The sequence below is a fragment of the Lutjanus erythropterus genome, chromosome 2 (assembly GCF_056507025.1).
Source record: "Lutjanus erythropterus isolate fLutEry1 chromosome 2, fLutEry1.hap2, whole genome shotgun sequence".
In the NCBI taxonomy this organism is placed as follows: domain Eukaryota; kingdom Metazoa; phylum Chordata; class Actinopteri; order Lutjaniformes; family Lutjanidae; genus Lutjanus; species Lutjanus erythropterus.
This window is the reverse complement of record NC_139318.1, coordinates 29,449,335-29,471,086: the sequence shown is the minus strand read 5'-3', so window position 1 is coordinate 29,471,086 and position 21,752 is coordinate 29,449,335. Positions and strand designations below refer to the sequence as shown.

The 21,752-nt window shown below is 39.3% G+C and overlaps 1 protein-coding gene across 3 annotated transcripts in view; it reads right to left on the bottom strand.

Moving 5' to 3' along the window:
• pax7a (paired box 7a) overlaps positions 1-21,752 on the bottom strand; it is a 62,250-nt gene that overhangs the window by 25,720 nt on the left and 14,778 nt on the right. For all 3 annotated transcript variants that reach the window (XM_084736635.1, XM_084736652.1, XM_084736644.1), the window contains one exon: positions 10,802-11,001. In XM_084736635.1, coding sequence (XP_084592761.1) covers positions 10,802-11,001 — 200 coding nt within the window. The remainder of the gene's footprint in view (positions 1-10,801; positions 11,002-21,752) is intronic.

Sequence of the window (21,752 nt, the reverse complement as noted above, 5' to 3'; positions counted from 1 at the left end):
TGGACTTTAACACTGTTGACTCATGACTTCACTTCACTAAGAAGTATGTTTCAAAAATGTGTGCCACAAACCAATTGATTTCCTTTTTCTTCAATCAATTAACCTTAATTCATTCTCAGCAAGTCAACACCCAATTCTCCAGATCAACTTGAACCAATCCCACAGCATCCCATCACATGTAGGAGAGAACCATGAAGAACTTAAGTTACACTAATGAGCTCCAGCTGGGAAACAATTAATTAATAAAGTAATATTGTAATGTAATTGTGTTTGCATACAAAAACTATGCAGTAGTCAGCAAAAAACAAGTTGCAGTATGCAAAACGTGCAACAAGAGATGCAATAACTTGCAACTTTGTTTGACATTTGAAGTTGCACAAAGAGCAAGAATTCGAGGATCTATTGTTAAAATAGCATTACATTTGGTAATGAGTGTATTATGACTTGTTTAGGACTTGAAAAACAATAATTTGGTCCCACCTCTGGTATGTCTGGTCATAGTCCCCTCAACTTCTAGAAAATCTTACATATAGGAAAGTAAGTGGAGAGTATCCTGATAATTTATTGGACATTTTACAGCATTCTTAAGCTTGAACAGACTTGCTTCAATGTGAATACACTGAGCTCACCTCAACTACCAAACAGGCTGCAGCTCTATTGAGTTAGTGTGCACATAAGCAGTGTGTCCACTTTAATATATTATGGGAAAGACTGACAGACCGAGTGACTCCATCCAACAAGCGTCAGGTTCTCAGCATAGACTGGGATAAACACGTACACAAGTGGTTAGGCACATGAACACAAGTGCCCATACGCTATCACACACATGCATACGGTACAAGCACACACACACTCACTCTCAGCACACAGCCTAACACACACAGCCTGAAGCTGAGGATTTGAGGCTGCGCTCTGGAACCTGATCACAAAGTCACCTTGGACCACAGATTCTCCTCTGCTCTCCCCAATCCGTTTTAATTCTCTGCAGTACAGAGAGCTGCAGCGCTCCTCCATGTCTCCCCTATCTACCTACAAGTGTGCCGCCGAATTCATGTGGCTCACTTCTGTTTCCTTTTCACGGACTAAAAGGTTTCCCTGGATGCGTCTGCGCGGCATCTCCGAGTGGTTATGTTGAGAAAGTTTGGGGAGGCAGGGAGGATGGAGGAGCAATAACCCGTCTTATAAGTCAAGCTGCTTGTGAGACAAAAGAACAAGGCTTGAAGAAGACATCAGAGGAGGGTGAAGGTTGTTGAAGAACTGGAAGGAGGACTAGTCTAGTTGCAAACCTCAAACCTGCAATTGCATATCAAACCCGCAATAAGCAGCCGACATGACAGTTGCATTTTAAGTTTGGTGCCCTGCTTTTATCTTCCTGTTACTCTCAGTCATCAAGTGGTATTTTACTTTTTCTAATCACTGATCAGTGTTAATAAAACAGACTCAAAACATAAACATGTGACGCTGCACTGCAGTAAAAACTTTTCTTTTTTCTTTTTTCATTTTGACTTCTTTTTCCCGTAGTCTCCCACTTCAAACTTTGGTAATGTTTCCAGCGCATATGTAGATTTATATATATCATTAACATTGCAAAAATAATTTCGCCAAACTTTTTCAGTTCTAGACCTGAAAGAGAAATCTGGTGTCTTTCTGGGACCCAACTTTACAAAAATACATTATAAGTTGCCATAATATCTACAGTTAAAATGTTACCATTAGTTACGTTGCTACATTGTTAAAAACGTCGGACTGTAACAGGTATTCTATGGTACGTTGCTAAAACATCTCCAAAAACTGCTGGATATGTTGGGACAATATGATAGCGACGTTTAAATAATGTGTTAGTGATGCCACTCTGGAATTTCACTTGTTAGGCTGCTACAACGTCACATGTTGCAAAAGTTACGTTCTTGCAGTGACTTGGTGTTAGTAGGAAGATTTCTAAACTACTGTTAAAGAACACAACAAACCACCTGATAATTAACTTGTGCTATTGACTGAAATGCTGGAGGACTGTTGAGGTGTTGACTTCATATTTTCAGTGTAATGCGGCAACTTTAACAGGGCAAGCAACAGGCAAGCTCCACCACATTTTCTTTGCAATCATAACGTTTCCCACACAGGGGTTCCCAAACATTATGAATTGCCATAACGTCTTCATTTATAAACTACTGATAAAGAACATAAACCAACAGGTGTTGAGTCTGTATAAACAGTGTAATGCAACTTCAACAGGGCAAACAGGAGCTTGTTCAACTTGAGACCCGAAATGGAAATGTGGTGTCTTTCCAGGACCCAAACTACTTACAAAACCAATAATAGTTTGTATTAACAGTATAATGAAACTTCAGCAGGGCAAATGGAAGTGGATCAAAATGAGGCTTCATACTAAAACAACTGCAGTGTTGGCCCACAGTTTCCATTGTGCCTGGACTGAGTTCAGCTTTGGTGCCTTGCTTTAATTTTCCATTCACTCACAGCGATCAAGTGGTATTTTGCATTTTCTTATCGCTGATCGGTGATAATAAAACTCCAAACATTGTAAACATGTGACACTGCACTGCAGTAAAAACCTCTCTCTTGTTGTCTCTCTTAAATAGGATCACTCATATTTCAGAATTCCCCGTGCAGACAATCCTCCATGAATTATTTTGTCAAAGACGAGTAGAGCACTGAATGTGTGACGCCTTTCAGGAGCCAATTTGCAACATTCGGTAGATGAATACCAAGAGCCGAGATAATGACAAAACAAAATGTGCTGCTGACTTCATATCCACAAAAACACAGAGGGGTGATGCAACCAGCCTCAACATACAAATCCTCTTCTGTCTCATACCACGCAATGCCCCCCCCCCCCTCCCTCCTTCTCCTCCTCCTCCTCCTCCTCTTCTCTCCTTCCCCTCTCCTTCTTTCCCCTCTCTCTTCCTCTGATTCCCTCCCTGCTTGCCTTCCAGACTGGCACTATGCTAATTAAAGTAGCTAGGAGTGTGAATTTGAGAGGAGAGTGGGATTAGCTTGATAAGTATCAGGAGTACAGAAGCACTGTACCAAAGTCATTTAAATTCTAATAATAAGAAACTGTTAGAACATTCACACTGATGCATTGCAACAATTTCTCCCCTACAATCTACACAAATCCTATTTATTCCTTTATGAAACATAAACCCATACTGGCGGGAATACAGTTGCCTGTTGGGTTTGGTTGTCACCACTCAGCTCCATTGTGATTTTCCTCTCTTGCCGCTGGTACTCAACTGATATTATAACAATCAGGAAACTGCGTATTACCTCCTGATACTCCCCTATGGGATTATATTCTCACTCACTATGTTGAAAACTTGTTTAAAGGCGTCAGTGTGAGTTTGAAGTCGCCTGGTACTGGTCCATCACATAAAGAGCTAGTATGTACTAAAACAAAACCTGGGAAGGAGCCATTATTATACTACACTGAATTGCAAAACTATACTTATGCACCATATTACATGGAGCTTGTCTAAACAAGTGTGTATTTCCTCACACAGAATCAATCACAGCACTTAACACATCACTCCTTACACTCTCACCCTTCAAAACCAAAGGCCGAGATTTACACACCGCCGCACTGTCACCTCTTTCCCAGCTGCCTGCTCCATGTAGTGCTGATATGAAGGCCTGAGCAGTGGTGCTGATGTGGTTTGTTGCTCTCAAATCACAAACAAGGTTTTGTTGTGAGTTTATGGAAATGGAAAAATTATTGTACATGCTGCCTTTTTTGTAACTGTTGATTGTATATTGTATACAGTTATTGTTCAAATGGAAATACTGTGCATTTGATGCTTTTTTTTGTTAGACGTAGAAAAAAAGACGATTTGTATAGTTTTGCTTGCAGCTAATCACAGCAAACCTTCTTCAATTTAATGTAAAGTGTAATTGGTCTGTGGTGTGGTGAGGTTGAGCGGGGGGTATTTGATGGAGTTCGGTGTTCCGAGATGCCGTCAAAATGTCAAAGTATGGCTATACTACGTGCCTGTGCCATCTGATAAAAATCAACACAGATACTGTTTGCACCTGGGTTGGAACAGACCAGTGTGGCTATTTAGCCAACGTGGTTTGAGTATCATCATGGGAGACTATTTACGCCCAATGGGCAGAGACAAACCATGGTCTTTCCCTAAACCTAACCAAGAAGTTTTGTTTCCTAAACCTAACCAACTAAGGTGTTTTGTTGCCTTAACTAACCAAGTAGTTTTGTTTTGTTTTGTTGTAGAACTACAACTTAAAACTGAAAATAATGATAAAAAATGCAAATAACATGTACCACCGACAGTAATTTCACACAACTGTCAAATCTTAGTCTCCTGGGGTGCAACGCAAACCCTGCTATCCAAAAACCTTGTGTTTAACCCGTTCATCCTCCACAGCCTCCTGTCAACAGTGAATTTGTTCATCGCCAAAATAAGGCAGCCGGGTGTGAATAGCCAAATAGCTGCAGGGTACAAATAGATACTATAAAAAATTAAATTAAAAAAATATGGAAGGATTATTTCAGGAATGCTTCCATTCACATGATGCTATTGAATGAAGCACTCTATTGGTGTCGGTATCACTTTAAAGATACCCAGCCCTGTGCACTTAAAGCTATGAAGGCCAGCACAGAGTATCCATATAGGTCTTTTACCAGTGCTCATTCCATGCATCAACAGACCAGCACAAGCCACAGATAAAGAGAGAAACTTTTTACCAAATTGATTTGCACGCTTCGTAAAAAGCAATGCTTATACCTTATTAGATTCCCCTAAGTATAATAGCTACATGCAGAATGTTTATTGGTAATGAAAGAGGATCTATGTGACAGATTTGGTAAAGTGAGCCGGAGGCGGCGTGCTGAGATGATGAGCCTCAGCCGAGACTCAGGAGTCACTCTCTTAAAAACTTCAGTCTAAATAGAAGAGAATGTAATTTGCTTCATCTGTGAGCGCTGATTTACAGCGGCCTGCAGCCCATTGCCTGAACGCACCCCTTCCCCTCCTTCAGTGCCATAACCCCACCTGGTCCACCCCTCAGAGAGCGAACGGACACAAATGATGCTACTCTTCTCTAATAGCTTGCTGAATGGCTGTGCTGCCTGCTCCTGTTAAAACTGAGGGGTTATCAGATGGAAAGTGGCAGTGCACACTGCACCAGTGGAGCACAGACTGAAGGTAGACTTGGCAGTATCCCCTCCCACTGAGACAGCCTGGAACTAATTGCTGAGAGATACGGATCATATCCCACAATTTGTCAGTTGGGGTGATAAAACCATTGCAGGGCTCATGGTGGTGAAGGAGCAGCGCTGGTAGCTCTGCTGAAAGGGGCAGCGGGGCTGATAAAGATGGATGGTGAAAGGGTCTTAAAATGGCAGGCGAGGGCAGACACAAGGGAGTTAGCTCTGTTTATGAGTTTAGGTTGTGAGTCAGCGCTAAGCCAAACACTCATCACTTCCACAAGAATCGAGCAGTTTAATTTACAACTCAGCTTTGGACTGCAGCGGCTGAGTACAGCTACGTTTGAACCTCGCGAATATGCTTCACTTCTGCATCCGACCTGAGCAAACTGCTCTCCACATTATCACCATGTTTAATGACAAACGGATAACAGTGAAGCATGACGGCAGACACAGATTCAAGTTAAAATATGAGTCTGTGGGAGCACCGACACCCCCTGCCTATAGTTTCTTTCTCATGCAGCCACAAACACCGGCTAGTGTGTGAGCGACATCTGGAAGATGCGTCATTGCAGCTGTGCTGGAGAAGCTTTGCTCTCAGGCCAAAGGGTCTCCTCTCTGTTGCCCTGTGATGGGCCTTTTGGGCACCTATGTGAAAGCCCAGCTGGTGGACATTTACAAACAACCCCCCCCACCCCCACCCCAATGCACACACCATCAAACTCACATTTAAACAAAATTCTTCCAGATTTAGTTTATCTTTATTATTTACATCAGAGTACTGTTGCCATGCCAGAAAAAGTAATAAGAATGATGTTATGATGTGAAAAGTTTATTATTATAACAAGATGTTTTTCATTTTATAACAAGAAACCATTAGGTTATAAGGACATTAAAACTTGTTATAGCAAGAAACCTTTCTTTTTATAACAAAATACTATTTTAATTTTATGTCATGTTATAATGTGAAACATTTATTGTTATAATAAGGTGTTTTTCATTTCACAAGTCATTTTCACATTATTATCACAACATGTTATAACAATATACTGTTTGTGTTGTTATAATGTGAAACGTTTCACATTATAATGTGTTATTACAGGATTTTGTTAAATGCTTGATTCTGATTGGTCAATTACAGCATTTGCTATGGATGCAGTTTTGATCATAGACTCTGCGGGACCGATAAAATCATTTTTACATCAATAAAATAATCTTTAAATTAATATTTTGTGTCAAATTGTTGATTTTTTAAGTTAGTGACCATGTAATAATCAGGATAATATACTCTGTCTGGCTTTATTTTGCAATAATGACCTTGTACATTATCCCTTATAACATGTTATAGCATGATAACTAAATGAACTGAAGATAAATAATATATTGTTATAAGTACAAAAGTTTCTTGTTATAACATGATAAGTTTCTATGTTGTAATTACATGAAAATATATTATGACATAAACTTGTCATGTTATATAGATGTAATATTGTTACTGTATTTATTTAGAGAAATGCTACGATAAAACTGTCAGACACAAAAAAATGAATTCCTATATTCCTTTATAGACGCTCACCAAACTGCAGCGCATCTTTGGGCATTATTTATTTTGGCTACCAGATCCCCTCTCTTCATACCCTTCTCAGAAAATTAAGTTTGAGTTGACCTTTTGAGACTTTCAAAGCCTTTAAGAATTAGATTATGAGGAAAACAGCATTAACAAATTATAGCAATGACTCAAATTCCTCAGGTTCTCACATGACATCATTTAAGTCTATTATCTAACAGCAAAGACACAGCAGTCACTCCGGTTTCTTTTTTCTCCTGTTTTCATGCTCGGATATTTTTGTCAGGATCCATAAATACACAAGTGCTAATAAAAGAATGGATTTTGTTACTGCCCTACATGATGACTCTGAATTTAACTAGACTCGTGTATTTACTTTACCAAAAGCTTTAAAAATGAAGCGAAACGTGGTTTGTACAAGTATGTGGCTGTAAACCATATTATGATGGTGGAACTCGACATTGTGTCAAACTAGATTTCAATGAAAATTATTGATACTTTCTCTTCTCTTTCCCACCTTCTTACACTAAAGAAAATCCTAACATATTGTCTTATAACAGCCATGAGAAAAATTTCTCCTCCCTTGAGTGAGGCATTAAACACTCAGACATGCAGGACATCCTTGCATGTTGGGAGGTTTCAAGATGGACAAAGACATGTGTGGAATTAGTTACCCCAACTGCATGTTTGTAGTGTGATGAACAGTTAGCATGCGGTGAGGAGTTTGGGGGCTTCAGAGGGAGTGTGAACGACTGTGGTAAGAGGAGAGGGGTGCCCCAGTCCCCCCCACCCCCACTTTTTTTTTTTTTTTTTACTAGCGGCTGATTGATTAATGTTGTTGTCGGGGCATAGGGTCCCTAGAGAGGATGAGGAACCCTGTGTGATATGTGGAAGGTTTTACAAGCAGCGGCAAGCTTGAAAGTGATGGGATGAGATCCTGGCCAAAGGCCGAAATGAGAAATCCATCAGGAATGCATTCCCTTTCTCTCTTCTCCTCCTTTTTTTCTCCCTCTCTCCGTCTTTGGAAGAACAGCTGCTGCTATAACTCTACTGTACATATCTTCCCTCAATCTTACATACAACCACTGGGCACCCGGGCTGTCAGACAGGTTCAGAGTCTGAGGTGTGAAGATGGGGAGCGTCTCTGTCCAACATCTCGAACAGGCGGCAAAACTCCCTTACATGCACAGAGCAATATGGTAAAAAAGGGCAACCTCCTCCTGACAGACGAGTAAAATCATCGCCGTGAGTAAAAGAGGGGCAATATTATGATGTTTTTGGAGTGAGCACCTTCAAGCGTGAGTTCAATCAAGTGTGATGCTGTTTGCTGTGGAATTACTGCATTTGCTGTTCAGGCAGCACAGATCCCTGTGAGGCCTGCACAAGGTGAAACACAGTGTGAGTCTCTGTTTGTTAATGTTTCTCAGCCCTGAGCTGCTACAGCACATTAATGTTTGCAAGTTTGTGAGTTTTAACAGTTAACATAGATTAAGTACAATTACACGTATTTAAAAGGATAATTCAGATTATCTGATGTGGGGTTTTATGAGGTACTTTTTGATAGTCAGTGTATTACCTACATTAGATGCTGCTCGGGATGTCCCCAAATTTGGAGACTTAAAGAGTGGCATCAGCAAGAAAACTAACCAATAAACTGCTGTGAACAGGGTTGTCAGCAACAAAAGATATTTTAGCCACTAGAAAAAGTCAACAAAAAAAACAAAACAATATCAAGTTTAAGTGTATGCTAAATTTAGAATAATTTTACCACTTTACTTTGTCATCAGACAGATGGGAAACTACCATTATACAAGCCAAATATTATTCTCTCCAACCCAACCAAACTCCATAGGCAAAATCACTAATTTCATCTCGCAGAACACTGGAATTGCTGATCTGCTGCTGCCTCGATCGTTTAGTTTGTTTGTGTTATTGTGTGGCTTCGGTGGATCAGAACTATTATTTTAAAACACCAAAGTCGCACAATAACAAAAAGCTAACTAACAGAACGAGGCAGTAGTAGAAGAGTAATTCATGCACTCTACGTGGTAAAATTACTGATTTCACTTATGGAGTTTGGTTGATCTAGAGAGAGCAATATTTGGCTTATTTAACATTTCCTGTCAGAAAAAGCTATCTGACAGCAAGGTATAGAGGTGAAAATATTGTAAATACAGCGTATACTTAAATTAATATTGATTTTTTTTAAGTTGACCTTTTTTAAGTGACTAAAATACCTTTTGCTGCTGACCACTCCCACAGCAAAACATTGCTTAGCTTATGTGCTGGTGCTCACTCACAACTGACAAGTGTCTCAAACAATCCCACTTCAAATAATCCAGACTGTCCCTTTAATCCACTGGTTCACCCAAAATGTAAAAAAAAAAAAAAACAAAGAAAACAAAACCAACAGATTTTATCATCTCTAGACATTCAGATAGTTCTGGTTTTATTTGTCCATTTTTAGAGATATCAGTCTTTGAGATTTCTGCCTCCACAACAATACAATGACTGTAAATTCAGGCGCTCACTGTATTGAAAACTGATATTTTAAAAGTTATGAGCAATGCAGAAACAATTTCTTTCTTGTTTAGGATCATCAACAAATGTCCCTAATGCTGTGTTTTGGCCATAGTTGAAATTTCGCTGTCCAAGTGTTGAAGGTGCAAAGCATTAAATGTAAACAAAACGGCTGGATGTGACAAATTTCTTTGGCAAGTGTACACACAGATGAACTCTCAGCAGTGCAGCCTCCTTGCATGTACGAAACCATAATCAGCTATCTAATAACACTGGTGACATATTTTGACATCAATTTACATGCAAAACACATACTTACTAAATGGCAGTACGTATTAGGGTTGCAACTAACAATTATTTTCATTGTCGATTTTTTTCTTGATTAATCGATCAGCTGTTTGGTCTATAAAAAGTCAGAAAATAGTGAATGTTGATCACTGTTTCCCAAAACCCAAGATAACGTCCTCAAATGTCTTGTTTTGTTAAAGATATTCAGTTTACTGTCATAGAGGAGTAAAGACACCGGAAAAAAGAAGCTGGAATCAGAGACTTTTGACTTTTTTCTCTTAAGAAATGATTAAAACTGATTAATGGATTATCAAGATAGTTGGTGATCAACATTAATTCTTTCTTCTAGTATTATTATTTTAATTAAATAAAGACGAATATACTTTATGTTGCCTTTTAATTGACGGTTTGCTATTTACAATGTGCACTTCCATGTGTGCTGTCATTGTTGTGTGATGTCAGACAGCTGCTTCTTCATGAAGACAGGGTTGATGGATTTGTCCCGTGTTCACAAGCAGGTACTCTGACTTTGAGTGGCGTTTCATTGCACTTTTTGTAGTATAGGAGGTTGGAAAATTTCCAGGTCCGATTTGCCCCGAATGGAGCGCAAGTACTGGAGACCTCAACCAAATAAAGAATCTTTATAAAAAAAAGTTGCGTGTTCTTTTGGTTATTCAGATTCTGGAAAAAGATGTTGCTGTTAATCTTTTAAAATGCAAATTCCTACAATTGTATTTTGGTGAAAGCAGATATCTCATGATCATCTGAAACATCATGAATAGCTAGATGCTACATCCATGTATTCATGTGTGTTAAAGTCCAGATGAAATGGCATTTCGAGATAATCTAATTTTCATATTGTTAGGATTTCCAGGTAAAACAGGTGGGATGACATTGGGATGTATTGATTTGAACATAGTGGGTGTGTCATGCTATTGTTAGCTACATAACTAATGAATCTTAGCTCTTTAACACTAAAAGGTGAAGACTGATTGATGAGTGGACATCATGATGTTTTTAGTTGAAACTGGTTGGTTCTAGCCTAACAAGAAGAAAACATTGTTTGATTTTTTATATCAGAATACAATTGATTTTTGGGGGGTAAATATTGTTAAATGGGCGCACAATATGCCTGGGGATGTGAGGTTTAAAAGTGCATTTTTTTCTCTTTAATAATTCAGGTAAGCCAACATGTAGGCATACTAACAGCACAATGTCTCACTGGTGCTGTTACTGGTATGACTAACCTGTACTCTCGCCTCTGTGAGTTTCGTCCTCTGAGCCAGCTCCTCTCTGGTGTAGATGTCTGGGTAATGTGTCCTTTCAAAAGCCTTCTCCAGCTCCTCCAGCTGCTCAGCGGTGAAGGTGGTGCGACTGCGTCTCTGCTTCCTCTTCAGGGGCAGGTCAGGCTCCGAATCTACATCTGAACCATCATCTGTGCGGTTACCTGAGGTGAAAAGAAAGAAGACAGAGGGCCATCTGTGTGATCATGACATGAAAACAAGTTAAGGAGCATTTTGTGTGAATTAACTGTGGGGTGTTTGCAGAAAATAGCATCAAAATGTGAGCTGAAACTGATCAAGAAGGAGCTCTAACAGCATTATCTGCATTCTGGAGCCTCTTTTGTTGCTGGAGAGAGCGGGACTGGCAACACAGAGGCTTCAAATGACAGCCTCTCCTCTCTCAATATACAACTGGGAGAATATTATCTTAATCTGTGGATATTTATTTAATATAGAGGAGGCCCTGATACACAATCCTGCCTCTGCGAGGGGCCCCAGAGGCTGTGAAGGCAGAGGGCTGAGGGGGAGCGGGGGTGTTGGTGGGTAGAGGGGTTAATCTGCACAGGCCACCTTGCTGCTCCTCACCCTGCTTTTCTCTCTCATTGGCCCAGGGCACACTGCTCATACACAGCACAGCCAAAGTGTATAAAATAGAACACAATATCACACCAAAACCATTCAGTCCCATGTGTTTCCATCTGCTGTCATTAAATGAATTAGAACATATTTTACATTACTTTTTAGGCATTCAACTAAGCTGAATTTTTGCTCGAGGAATATAGATACAGCACAAAGCTGTACAATCCGGGCCGACAGGGAAATTTTTGACAGCAAATACGCATTACCATTGCACATTACCATTATAACTGAATTTAGAAAATTGCATCATTTTCACCTCCTCTGCATGTCTATTCAAACTACATGGCCCTTTTCATTTCATGTCATAAAATTCATATTTTCATAATTTCCTCATTGAGACATTGACAAGGCGGCGTGATGTGCCAGTGTTGCTCCAGGCCTAGTTGGATTGCATCATGCTCAGTCCAGAAAGTGTGGGAGAGGGAAAATAAAGGGAGATATTGAAGGAGAGGGTGTATGAAGAAGAGATTTCGGCTTCTGACAGAGGCCCCTTTGCTATTCAGCTCAAACGAAAACTATAATGCTCACCTGAATGTGACTTCCTACCGTCTAATTCATTGTTTTACAGCCACGATCACCGTTTAGAGCTCACTCCACAGTCAAATCTTTCGACATAAGTGGACAAAAGAATACTCAAACCTAGCCTCCAAATAACAACTGTGAGAACAAAAGAGCAACAGAGCTGGCGGAGTCTCAAGGCCAGCTCCAGAGTTTAATTAAACAAGGAATTATGGGATTATATGGAGACTATCATTACAGGCCACTCTATGAGTCTTCTACGAACATTTTTTGTCCCCCTGAGCTCATGCTCAATGATTCTCTGCGGATTACATGTGGCCGCAGGACATGAGGCCGCATTCATTAAATCAATTCTTCAGTCTTATCCTTTTTAATAAAGATTGATTCTTGAAGCACAGACTCACTCTGCGCTGCAGAACACCCTTGAACATACAAAGTTGAATATGTACATACACCACATATCCCTTTGTTGGTTTTCATGAGGATGCGTATATCCATTTGCTCGGTAACTCGCCATGACGACACTTGAGACCGGCCCGGCAGTCTTGCAAGATCACTTTCCAAAGTCACCTCTGTGTCCTACGGGGAGACGTGGGGGCCAGAGTAGACATACATACTCGAGGGGGCTCTGAGAAAGGCACCAAAGTCTTCTCTTCCTCCTCAAATTATTTTCGGAGGCACTTTAATTTACAGTACACTAATAAGACATAACAAGCCATAGTTTTTATCAAATTAGACAAAAACTAGAAATATGTTCTTAAGTAGACCCTTATTAGACTTTATTAGAGGGTAAATAGGGACACATACAACATCACTGTACTGTAAATTAAAGTGTATTATTTCTCACTGTTAGAGGGTAATTTGGGGGATATTACAACAGAACTGTTCTCTAAACTAACCTGAAAACACATATCTGCTACTTCCTTATTATAAAAAACAATATGTGAACCAGATCTGCCAAGTCAAATTATAGAGGTAGAGGAATGTTTTGTCTGTGGGTGACACTTGGAAACAACACACTTTAGTTTACAGTACAGTTCTGTTGTAATATTGTACTCTAATCTGACATCACATATCTGCTATTTCCCCATTTAAAAACAATATATAAACCAGAACTAACTAAGTAACCGTAACTAACAAGTAAGTGTCTTTGTCTATGGGTGACAGTGGGACATAACGCACTTCACTTTACAATTCTGTTGCAATGTTTCCCTGATTAGCATCTAATAAAGTCTAATAAGGGTCTAATAAAGCATCTATACTGTCTAATTTAGAAAATATCATTCCTAGTTTTTGTCTAATTTGATATAAAGTATGGCTTGTTAGGCCTTATTAGTGTATTGTAAAATAATGTCGAAGCTTATTTTCTTTTCGTCCTCTTTGTTTGAGGCACTTTCACGGAAGTTATTTTGCAAGTAAACCAATGCGGCAATCTGTGTCACATTTAGCATGCTAAGAGACTAATGACTGATAAAGCTCAACAGACAATAGCTCGTACCACTGCTCTACTTTAAGCCCTGCAGAGCCAACACATCTGCTCTTGTACATGAACCAGAAGCACAAGGTCAACAGCCCTCCCTGTAATGAGTAAGGCAAAATGGAAAATGGCACACGCAGCATGGGGCCAACTGGGATTGGGGTTGGACGTAAAACTCATCTATATGCTGACTACATTTGGCTGACAGAAAATATATTGAAACACATGCCTGCTCTCCATATTGATGTCAGAAACTGCAATACAGTAGAGTTAAAATAGTCTGTCCAATGAGGAGATGACTTAAAAATTGGCCTGAATACATGTCAATACAAACAAGCATGTATAACGACAGAAAGCATCAATTTTTCAGTCTGTTTTCTGGACAAAAAGGCCATTAAAATCTAAATTTCATGTCTCCTTTTCCCCTCATACATGTGCCAATGTTAAGACATAATAAGACTCAGCGAACAAAATCCCTGCAGGCCTGTCGAGGTCAATTCCTTAATGGCCCGCTCGGCACAAAAAGGTACATTCTGATTAGACGTTTGCATAATATGACTGTGGTAATGCCATTCACAGGTTCATGGGATATTGATAAACCACTCATGCCTTGTCTCATTACTTATCGTCCAATTAGAATCTAATTATGTGCCATCCAGTGGGCATGATTACTGCTGTGTACTCTCCTCCAGGGGCCCTCTGAGGTTTTTCCCCCTGATATTGATTTAAAATTGAGCCCATTATAAATAGGAATTAATCAGGTTTACTCACTGCTTTGTCTTGGTAAGTGCTTGATTAAGATTAAAAATAACACTGGGTCTGAGTAGTTTGAGTAAAAGCCACCTTAACCTAAACTGCAATGAATGTCATGACTTATGAAAGAGGTAGTTTCAATACAGCAAATATTTTAAAGATTTATTTGAAGAGGATAAATCTATAACCTATAAATCAGCTGTTCTTCATATAATACACCTTTTTCACGGCTGCCATTTTGACTTGAGATAGTAAACACAGGTTTTACCAGTGATACTAATTAACGTTCCAGTGCTGTAGGATCTTAATTAGTATCATTGGTAACACCTGTTTTTACTCCACTACTTAATTTCAATATGGCTGCCTAGACAAAGGTCTATTGATAAAATGTGAAAAGGTGATCAAGGCAAAAGCTGAGGTTAATGCTATGCTCTATGCTCATGTCATACGAGATGAATGGTAGAGATGGGAAGGATTCCCCCGCTGATGACTTGCTGCAACAGACTTTAATTGATGTGAGACGACCATATTTGCTTGGTTTTCAAGCACTTCTGCATCATTCAGAAGCAAGTCAGGTAATCTGCAGGTTTCAGATACATGTGAGTCATAATTACGACTTAGAAGTTGACGCAAATACTAGTTCATCTCTGCCAACAAAGATAAGATTTGTGTCCCAAAGCCATGCAACAAACTAATTGTATACAGTATAAACTACATACTAATCCTTACTGTGTACTGTTTTGTAGTTCACCTGCCAACTTCACTTGGAGACAACAAATTGACAACATTTTTTTTTAGCTGTTTCACCCTCATTCACAATCAGTTTGATTTTTTGTTCCAACTATGTGCAGTAATAGTTTACATATTGTAACTGCTGCTGAAAACAGTAATAGTTCACAGATTTGCTTACACTTCCGTACACTTTACGTTGTCTGTTTACACTGATTAAACATTGGTTGATTCCGTACTAGAAATAATCCCTGAAGATGTGGAGAACCACCAAATTATTTCACCCTGGTGTGACTTTGCTTTAATTCTGTGCAGACCTCTAGATAAAACAGAGTTCTTCTTGCTCTTGAAGGACTTGTGCTGCTAGTTAATAGTTTTAAGGTCACTCTGAGGTTTAAAGCCTCCTCTCTCCCCTGATGCTCCTCTGCTGACCCCGGCACAGACAGACTCCTCAGACCGCAGGCAGATGGGATCCTCATCATCACCCTGTTTCCTCAAAAATCCCTCCCCTCCTCACATCGACCCCCCCTCCTCTTCCCTACTCCTCCCTCTCTTCTTCTCCCTCCAACCTCTCGGACTCCTCAAGTCCTCCACCTTTACCCCTGAGACGCTGAGGTAATGCTGATTAAACAGACAGCTGTCCACTCAATAACGACAATTAACCAAGTGATCTGTGAGGTTAAAGAATTATGATACATAAAAACTAGAATAAACTTCAAATCAACCTGGAGGTCATTGAAAAATGCTTTAAATACTGCAACTGTTTTGCTGAGGTGGGTCTGAGAGACAAACAAGTCACTATGATGTTGAATAAGTGTTGACAATAAAAGATTATAAGCAATAGTATGAGCCCCCCAATTACTGACATTACTGTAAAAGTGGATACATTTAAAAAAAAATGGGTACTTCGATCCAAAGATGCACCAATAATGGGGGAAAAAACAGCAAAATCCACCATAGATACAAACATACTACAAAAGTAAACACAGCAGCAGTACTGATTTATTTTTGTAAATGTAAATGATTAAATTAAAAGATTTCACTCTCTCTTTGCACAAATAAATGGCAACAATAATCAGAAATTGGTGATTTCTCTATTAGATTCAGTTAAATTCTCAAAAAAAAGCCTAAAATTGCGCTTAATCTGTCTTTACGGCTTGCTCCAAGCATGAATTACACCAAAGAAGGTAAAAAGGTAAATAAGCTTCAGCCTAAAAATGGATAAACTAAAAAAAAAAAAGTAAATATCTGTACTTCGATCCGGATGTCTACCAATAAAGGAAAAAATCCACCATGAAAACAAATAGAATAACAAAAATGAAACACGGCGGCAGTACTGTCATGGTTTTTTTTTCCGAATGTATGGGTAAAAAAAAAAGAAATGACTAATTTTTGGGGCAAATAAAATGTAATAATAATCAGAAAATAACTATTTATGTATTAGAAACATTAATAAAAACATCACTTGTGCAGGTGTCAGGTGTATTTATCCCTCCTATCTCACCTGTGAGCAGCATTAACCTAAAGTTAAGCAGTGCTCATCCTCGTCAGACTGTCTCTGATATCATAACCCATGGCCTCAATATCAGCCATACCTTTGCAAACTATCCAAGACAGAGGGACAAAAACAGACAGGGCTTTGGCAGTGCAGCATTAGCTCATAATGGCTCATTTTGAAAAGCATATTAGTTCCAGCATAATTACAATCAGGCCTCACGCTCTGTGTTTTGCAGGCATTCACAGGACCAGCCTCTGAGCACCGAGTCACACCAGTTGACTGTGACTGACAGCAGATTTAGTTTAAAATGCTGTTTTTTCCTCCCTCTTTTTTTCCCACAGGACAAAAATAACACCACGTCTTTTCTCCCTATTTATGTTGACTTGTTTATTTTGTGCCTACCTTTTGTCGTAGTTGATACTGCAATTATACTTTTTGTCAGTCAGAGGGGGTGAATATCAAAAGGCCTAATTATGCAAACAGGCCTATGATAAGAGGCATCTGCCTGAGATGGGATCTGCTATCTCTGACATGCATCTGTCTCTGCGCTGTCTTCGGGGCTCCAGGCCTGCATATAAACAGCCCTGCCTGTCCCCAGGACTGCATACGATTCAACCACCAACACTGGAGTGGAGGGATGTTTCGGGGGCGGGGGGGATCGTGCAAGCAACATCAAATAACTAACAACTTCCCAATTTGCATTTTTCTGAGAATGGTGCGGCATCTCTGTTTAATGCACTTGCCTGTTCATCCCAAAGGGGTTGCCAAGTTAAAGGAGGCATGTGATTCAAGGCATTTACCGAAGGATGTATCTGAGATAGGAACCTTATGTGAATACAAGATAGACGACAGTGATAACCAGAATGCTTTAAAGACAAATTCTCTATGAATAATCTTTTCCTGTAGTTATCTACCCTGCGAGTGAAAAACAAAACTCTAAAAGTGAGCACAGCCTCAACATTTATTCACATACATTAGATTAAAATACGCAGCTTAACCCACCAAATAATTTGTTTAAAAAATAAGGCATATGTGGCGAAATCAAGTTAACTGTTTACTTGGTTTGGTAACATGCCAAAAGGCATCATCAATTTCTCCTGGTTGTCAGTGACCTTCTCTGGGCCATAATTTGACATTTAGCTGAAATTGAATCTGGATGAGATGTGTAACTATACATCAGGATATTAAAACTCAACCGTCTATCTGAAATAAAATCATTCTCAGTTCACCTTTATGGACAGATGTCATTGGATTCAGCTTTGTCTCATGCCTATCATGTCAATTACCAGTTTATAGCAGCTGGCTGAGGGCCAAGGGTGCTTGTTCCAAAATCTATTTCAAGTGAGGAAGCAGAGGTGAACAAGAGCTCAAAAAATTGCAGATAACTTGTACACACTAATATAGAACATTTTCCTAAAAAAACAAAACAAACAAAAAAACAAAGTCATATAAACATAATCCCTTTCAATCATCACTTATGACTCTGGAAGTGTGTGATGGTGGCTACACCTGCACAGATCCTGCCCTCTACCTGTATTTTCTTATTTTCTCATTATTTTGTCCTACTCAGGATACTTTACCAACCCAAAACATTGGCATTTGATGTCCTGGGAAGGAGACTGAACAATAAACAATTTTTCTGGTGCATTTATGAACCTTTAAAAACTCCAAACAGACTAAACAACTACCTGATGAAAATGGAAAAAGGCCGCCTTGCTTTTGCTACCAAACACACCGCCTCTCAGTGTCGGTGTCAGGAGTTTTAGGCTCTTTTGCATTAACATTCCTCAGGAAAAATTCCAATACTTTTCTTCCCTTGTCTCTCGGACAGAATCACATTCTTTAGAAAAGGAGTAGGGGGCTTGAAAAAGAGCAGAAAAAGGCAAAGGGAGGAAGAAAGATGGGAGGCTCTATAATCTTTGGCTCTCACAACAAACAATTAGCCCCCTTTTCTCTGTTTGAGGTGGGGAGAAAGTGGGAGAGAAGGAGGGAGGTGGGTGTGGGGGACGCAAGAGAAAGCAGAGGAGACAGGGAGAGAGAAGCAGCGAGAGCGATGCTCTTTTATGGCTCTTGTCATATGGATGAAGGCGCGGCGCGTCCATGAGAGCGCACGCTCACCTTCAACAACAGGGCGTCCACTGGGCCTCCCGGCCTTTTCAGCCCAGAGAGACGAGCTCCTCAGGGGGCCATTAGAGCATGAATAGGGGCCTGACAGCCCTGTGCAGCTCCGCAGGGCATCCATAAACGCTGACATATTGACTCCCCATGCCTCTGCACTGCCTGAGTGTGAAAGCGTGAAGGGCTTGAGGGGTGGGATTCTTTTTCTTCAATACACTAAACTGACTAAAACTAGGATATTAGCCACAATATTAATGTTTGTTTTTAGCACTGATATAATCTGTTCCTGTGTGAAGCAAAAACAGTTGTTCTCCAAAGTTTTTTTGTTGTTAATATATAAATTACTGAAAAAATGTTTAGGTAGGAGTACTTCCTGGTTTCAAAATGAATTTGTTTGAAATCCCCTTTGGATAGCAACATGTTTACAAAAATAACAAAAAAACTCCAAGGCTCTCTTTTATTAAACAATTTAAATGCCTCTAGCATGACCATGCCATGACAATAAAGACATATAACTGTTTTAAAAGAGAGTGCCTTGGAGTTCTTCATGATTTTTCTATAAATTAATTTAACCCTGACCTTACCCCTTTGAAAGACTTTTTTTGGTGTGAATATCAGAAAAAAATGCCCTTCTAACATTGCAAAAATTGTCAATCATGTGAAGTCCTCTCTAGTGTGACCCTGTCATGACAAGAAAGACATTTAAAATGTTTTAAAATAAAATGCCTTGGAGTTTTTTGAGATTTTTATACAACTTAAATTAACCCTAATGGTAACCCTAACCCTAAACCTAGCTGGAAACTCTAACCCTAACCCTCTGAGGGAATGTTTTGCTGTAGATATTAGGGATAATGTACTTCTAACATTACAAATATGTTTGTCTTCATCATTCACCCACTGTGAAATCCTACATTTCATGATCATATATGAATTGGTTTAATAGATTATCATTTAATTTCCCACTGTGGATGTTTTTACGAGAAAAAAGCCAGAATAAAGGGTCTGTCAGAGCCACATGGACCCATAAAGACTTAAGAGCACACAAAATGTGTGAACTTTGTAAAGACGACTGTTGCCACTGAGCTCTGCACCGGGTTTCCTCCTCTGTCGAGCAGAATGTCACTGCCTGAGCTTGAGTCTCTGCTAATTGAGGTCACAGCGAAAGTAATGAAATTAACAGAGAGCACAAGAAAGTAAAAAGGAGCCCATGGGGGTCTCTCTGCCAAATGGCACTGGAGCCAGAGCCTTGGTCCCCCAGCAAAAAGCTCTAAAAAACCTACGCAGGAAATCAAACAGTAACGTCTCAGGGCTATGAGCCGAGGTCTCCTGGAGGAACAAATCATTTTCTCAACAAAGCCAAAGAGAGATTACTGGGAACAGTATAGGAATGCACAGCGGACATTTTTATGTGCCCAAGGGAAGTTTCCTAATTTTCTGGACAAGGCATGGGCAGCAAATATTGTGGAAAAGTTTGTGCGATATAGAGGACACAAGGAAGGAAAGACGAGTTGTGGAGAATGATGGAAACTTTAATAAAACCTCAGGACTTATGTAAATGAATCTCAAAAAAAAAAAAAAAAAACTATACAAATATGTAATTAATTGGCCAGAAAGCTTTGCCCTTACATGTACTTCACTGTTTTGAAAGCTATAATGATCTTTTGGCTGCTAAATTATGTTTGAATACTTACTCTCTACATCAAAACACTGAGTTGTCTTTATAATTGTAAAATATAAAAACAGTATAAATCAAAATTTGAGAGTATGCGCTTCCTGGACTCAAATTGAGGTTGGTTAAGGTACTCTTTGGATAAGGAAACATGTGTACACAAAAGTCACAAAAAACACCAAGGTACTCCCTTTTAAAATATTTAGAGCCATAAAGGCATTTTAAAGTTAATGCATGTTTTTTGTGTAAAAAAAAAAATAATAAAAAAAAAATAGTTTGTTTTAAAACCTTTGAAAAGAATGGCATGAACGGCTCCATATTCTGCGTATACAATGTGAAATCATTTAATATCATTTCAAAAACGCTATTATACTCCTCTGTGTTATGCTGCCCTGAGTAAACAAATTGTTTTCCTTTATATTCAACAATTTAATGAATACTTCCTATGAAGAGCTTTTTCTGGGCACAGTGAAAGCATCACAGTGCTTGGCATTAATTTCTGAGATCCGTCCATATTGAAGGGGTTGTAATGTGGCACAGTAGCAAAGCTTTTTACACTGAGACTACATATTCCCCAAGGAGAGAATGACTGACGATGCAGAAATAAGCCCATTAGTTGAAAATGGGGGACAACATTTGAAGTTGTTATTTTGTCGGCAAGGACAGGAGCTCCACCCCACTGTTTGGACAACCGCTTACACATTTTAACTTGGTGGGGGAAAAAACACATTTCTGATTCGCAACACTTAGGGAACATGTTTATTGTCTTTGTGGTCGTGAAAAAAAGGAAAACACGCACAATTAAAACAAATGAATATTTCAGTGGTGAAGCAGATCAAGAGCATAAAATGTGAAATGTTCTGGCCCTAAGTAGCATAGTCTAATGGCGATTTTTAAACTAGCAGACCATGGTCAATGTTTCTCATTCATCACTGAGGGAGAGCACGGGCGCACTGTGCTAAACGTAATTACTGTTGCACATTATGTGGGCTATTCCTGTATTGTAATAAAATTAGCCAGAAATGCTTTTTGTCTTTTCTAATGCAGCTCCATGGTAACCAGTGGACGGTCGTAATGCAACACACTGTCCCGATCTGTGCCAGCTGTCAGAGTTTGACAACCTTAGGTGGCAAGGCGAATTGGAGGAAACTACATTTCTTTCAATAAATTATGTGGCTCTGACCTGCTCATGCATTGCACAATTTAACATGGACATAATAATGTTCTGATGTACTGTATACTCATTTTTGTGTTGTTCAGCTTTATTTTTTGGCATGAATAACAATGGTTTAATCACCAAGACAAAGGTCCCAGTTATTATTACACCATCCATCTTAAAGACTACCTCCGACAGGCAAAATATTCAATTGAACTGTATAGTTTATTCTATATTCCTCAAGCCGCAGAGGCGAATGTTAGGAGTGGGCTTTAACGGAAATTGAAAAACAGATTGTTGTAATGGCAGAAAAGCAAGACTAAATTGTTTCCTTCAATTATAATCAATCATCATATT